At 44.2% G+C, this 4,736-nt stretch overlaps 1 protein-coding gene across 1 annotated transcript; it reads right to left on the reverse strand.

The window, feature by feature from the left end:
* Positions 1–2,561: 2,561 nt before the first annotated feature.
* On the reverse strand, positions 2,562–3,810 carry LOC105545007 (G protein-activated inward rectifier potassium channel 2-like). The gene has a single exon (XM_011987748.1). It carries the CDS (start codon positions 3,808–3,810, stop codon positions 3,487–3,489), a length of 324 nt encoding a protein of 107 aa, XP_011843138.1. The 3' UTR covers positions 2,562–3,486.
* Positions 3,811–4,736: the final 926 nt, after the last annotated feature.

The following is a 4,736-nucleotide window of genomic DNA, read 5'->3' on the forward strand; positions in this document are numbered from 1 at the left end:
GAGAACCAGATAAAAGAACAAAGGGCGGGGATAGATGGAGGAAGGGAGTTGGGGAAGAAAGAGTTCTGTCTCATGGACATAGATGGGATATATGTTGGAACAGCCAGGCTGGAAGGCCATGTTTGAAGGAACATTGAAGGAACAGAAAAGTTGACATTTGCTATGTTAATGCAAAAGAGTATAGCTTGCCCAGGGGACAGCTAAAACATAAATGATTTTATTGGTTCCAGAAAGTTGATTTATAAATGAATGGGTGCTTTTCCAGTTGGAGAGCACGTTGAGGTGGGCGGAGGTGAGAATCCAAGGAACTCAGCAGCCTTGTGGTGGGGGTCATGTTTGCAGCTGAACCTGCCCTTCCATCCAGGAGCACTTTGTTCTGTCAGATTGGGGTCAACCGTGGCAAACCATACCCTTAAATTCCAAATTCTTATCGGGCTCACGGATCCCACCATGCTTTATGGAAAAGCGACTGAAATGCATTAACCAAACAGACCAAAGGATCAAGTTGAGAGTGATCTTCACTGGTTATGGATACTGTTGTATTAAAAGAGACTTTTAAAAAATTCTCATTGCACTTGGTTTGCTAATGGAGTGACTGAGGGAATGAGGACTGGATATTGGAGAATAGAATGAGTAGAAATGGTGGGGTCAATTTTGTTGAACTGTCTTAATGGAAAACACCATTCGCTCACTACTTGCTGCTTAGAAAATCAGTCTCAATGAACTTTCAGTTCCAAATTTTAACGGTTGACACAAAATACACTGTTAAACTGTGTTAACAACTGTAGAAAAATAGACATGTTTGATAGGGACATTCTAGTAAAAGGTTCTTCAGGAGCATCCTCATTTAAAGATTCAGAGGCTCACATTACAAAAACGAGATTTGGTTCAAGTTCTGTCTCCAACTACATTGACAACAAAGACAGTGAGAAACAGGGAGAGACCTCACATCTGGGTGCCCGTCACAGACACAGAACTGACAGGTGCACGTGGCCAACGTGTTGTCAAGGCTCTTCGTTCAGTTGTGCTAAAGGGCAGGCAAGCAGGGATCAGGCCCTGAGCTGCTCTTCCAACCAGACACCAGGTTGTGCACTGTCCTTTAAACCTTAGCAATGGAATTAAAAAGGCCCAGTGAGTCTTCAAGAGCTAAATTAGAAGACATTTTGCAGCCCCTACTCCATCTCGTTTCATACCTGCCATGGCCTGCCCTGCAACCCTGGCAAGGCTGCAGGGGAGCTCCCCAAGCCAAGAGTGCCCTTCGTTAGGCTGCCTCCAGGTCAGGCCATGGCTCCTCCTCGCAGCCTCAAGGGGTGTGTATCGAGCTTCCTCCTCCCGGACAACCACCTCCTTCTTAGAGTGTGTGAAATAAAGAAATGATTCAACAGAGATTCAATGCAAAAAAGGAAATGCTGCCAAACAGGAAAGGGCTATGGCCAACAGTTTTGTCTTCCTTAAAGTCAGTGCCAAGAGGCAGTTGTTCTGATCCAACGTCTCTGAGATGGGAGAAGAGAGGCCCCGAGGTTATATTTAGGAGCCACTTTCCTTATCCTGGGACTTCTTTTTTAGTAGACAAGGTCCCCAGACTACAGCAAAGGCCTGTGCAATCAGGTCAGGGAAGGCAAGGGAAACAAAGAGGGACAGCTAGTTTGATCTCTTTGACCTCCATGGTGCAGAGCCTCAAACTGAGCACAGCTGTAGGAGCTGAAAATAAACTTGGATCCATTCAATGAATATTTATGATGGGCAACTGTGTTAAAGAACAAACAGCTTATAAATGCAAAATTAATGTGAAAGATCTGTTACAGTGCAAAATCTCCACCTGCCCTGGAGGTTTGAGCTAAGATTTATTTTCTTATGTTTTTCATTTTAAAATTCAGATTTCCAGTACAAATACCCTTCCTTCCTTCCTTCCTTCCTTCCTTCCTTCCTTCCTTCCTTCCTTCCTTCCTTCCTTCCTTCCTTTTTGCAGATTAAAGTGAATTAAGGCTGGAGTTTTTTGTTTGTTTTCTTTTGATTGAGAGACACTTTGGATTTGATTTCTAACCTGTGGCGTACTCTGGAGACATTTCTTAGACAATCATCAAGATTGTTGATCTAATCTTTGAATACTGAACTCTGGTCATTTCAAAATAATAAAAGAATAAAAATAAAAGATCACAATGCAAGAAATGCTGATGGATAAGCCCCAGGGACAGGCGAGATGTCATTCTCAGAACGCCAGATAGAGTCAAAGCGTGAGAGGTCGATGATTATAATGCGTGTCACTCACTACATGCCTTCATGAATTTCATGGCTTTAGACCCAAACCATCTTCTGCTAACTTACCATGTCTCATTGTAACAGTCTGTAGAGAAACTACAGCTGGAGAATCAATGGTTTTGCAGAAAAGTTTCCTAAATTATTGTACTACAAAGGGCAAGAGCTCATGTGAAAAGTAAAAACATACCTTTGGTGACATGCTAGAGAATATCTCCTTCCTGGTATTCCCCCTCCTCCAGGCCAGTTAGTGAGGCCCTTGTTATCTTTTAAAAAAAGACATCTGTTTTGTAACATTTCACAGTATATCAGCATATTGGTGGTGGGTTTTGTCATCTACCAGATCTCTCAATTTCCCCCAGACCTATGGCTTATTAGATTCAATGAAAGGATCAGCATGGGAACAGTGAGGTACCCTAACGGCTGCCAGTCTGAGACACAAACAAAGGCCGTGCACTGAAGGGCCAGCCGTCAACAGGATCAAAATAACCTGGAAAACACAGACATCAAAACAGAAACGCCTACTGCATGTTAGGAATCTTTCTCTCTTTTTTTTTTTTTTTGCTTCTTATTTCTAAAGTTATATATCTAAACCTACATTAATGATACATCTATGTACAGTATTTAGAAGTTCTGTTCTATGGTACTTTTGTACATGCTGGGTTTTATAACTAACTACAAAAAGAAAATAATTACATAAGGCATATATATGTACAGTGGTTTGTCTTCAGCTCACCTGGGCCCTATAACTGCCACGCCCACACGGGGGCAAGCACCTCACCCTGTAGTAGATGAAAAGAATTGGGATCTATAAAACTGAGGGCTCCACTCTGTGTCTCACTGAATGAATAAATAGGCACCGGAAACCTTGCTTGTCATATCCCAGGTAAAATCTTTGACACACCTTTTTGAGTGATCTGGTATTATACAACACATGCAGGTAAGTAACTGAAATCTCCAGGAGCTGGACGTGTAGTATTTTGGGAGGAGACCAGGCTTGGGCCACAAACGAGAGCACTTTGCACCTTCATCAAATCCACGTCTACCTTGTCAATCTAAACAACTGAGAGAGGGCAGGTAGATATTTTACACCTTGAAGATTTGTTTTCTGGTCATGTAAAAATTAAATATAAATAAAGAACAAAGCAAGAGAGACAAAAAAGAAAGAGAATGAGAGACAAGGGAAGATTGTGTCAGGGGGAGAAGAGAAGGGGTTGCCCAGCTAGGGCACTAAACTTTGGATTCATTCTCCAGGTTTGCCACATCACCATTTCTTTCTGTTTGCTCTTCAAGGTTCTTTTCTTCCTCTTCAGTCTCCAGTTCTGCATGTTGGTTGAGTTTGCTGGATACAGACCAACTCAGGGGCAGCTCTGCCCTGCTGGCTAACTCGGCCAGCTCTTTGGCACTAAGGGATGGGGTGCTGGTCTCATAGGTCTCATGGAAGCTGTTGTAGTCAACTTCGTAGAACCCATCCTCCAGGGTCAGGACAGGCGTGAACCGGTAACCCCACAGGATCTCACTGGTGATGTAGGAGCTTCGAGCTTGGCATGTCATCCCTGCAGAGAGAAGAATGGAGGCTTTAGCATATGTGAGTGTGGGCTTTCCATGGCCAAGGAGTCACAGAGAGCCGGGAGGAGTACTGCATGCAGCTGTTGAGACTGACCTGCATACAGTGCCACAACTTAGTAGGTGTCATTCACGTTGTAGACACATGCTAATGTGCCATGGAGATTCCAGGCCTCTTAGGGGAGTCCTGGGGAACAATGAGAGAGTCCTGGCTCACATCAAGCCACATTTGCCTGCACGGTCATGCACAAAGAAAATCAAATGTGCAAATGCACACAAGTGTTTGCTTGTGTGTGGCTATGTCTGGTCCACTCTTTGCTCTGGGAGAACCCTGAAGCCATGACCCTGGCCTCCTACTACTCTTGGAGACTTAGCCTGGGTTCTAATGGTATTTGAGCTCTTTAGCCGCAGACTTAGAATGAAATTTCATATACGGAACTACACATAGGCTGCTTTTAAGCTAGAGGCCACAGATCAGTGTTACCCTCCCACCTGCCATTAATACACAGGCCATGACTGTGGCCCCCAGATGCAGTTGGAAGGGTTACCCACCTGAATTTGCACTTTCCTTAGGCCCAGTGGTCATAGTTACTCAGATTGTGCAATCATAACTACTTTAAAAGCTTTTCCCCCTTCTTTTTTTTTTTTGAGATGGAGTCTTGCTCTGTTGCCCAGGCTGGAATGCAGTGGTTCCGATCTCGGCTGACTGCAAACTTCGCCTTCCGGGTCTAAGCAATTCTCCTGCCTCAGACTTCTGAGCAGCTGGGACTACAGGTGCACACCGCCATGCCTGGCTAATTTTTTTTTTTTTTTTGTATTTTAGTAGAGATGGAGTTTCATCATGTTGCCCAGGCTGGTCTCGAACTCCTGAGCTCAGGCAATCCACTTGCCTCGGCCTCCCAAAGTGTTGGGAT

Source organism: Mandrillus leucophaeus, unplaced genomic scaffold, assembly GCF_000951045.1.
Source record: "Mandrillus leucophaeus isolate KB7577 unplaced genomic scaffold, Mleu.le_1.0 Scaffold315, whole genome shotgun sequence".
NCBI classification, from domain to species: domain Eukaryota; kingdom Metazoa; phylum Chordata; class Mammalia; order Primates; family Cercopithecidae; genus Mandrillus; species Mandrillus leucophaeus.

Coding starts and splice junctions, on each gene's coding strand:
- LOC105545007 (XM_011987748.1), bottom strand. CDS start 3,810: ATGACATGCCAAGCTCGAAGCTCCTACATCACCAGTGAGATCCTGTGG.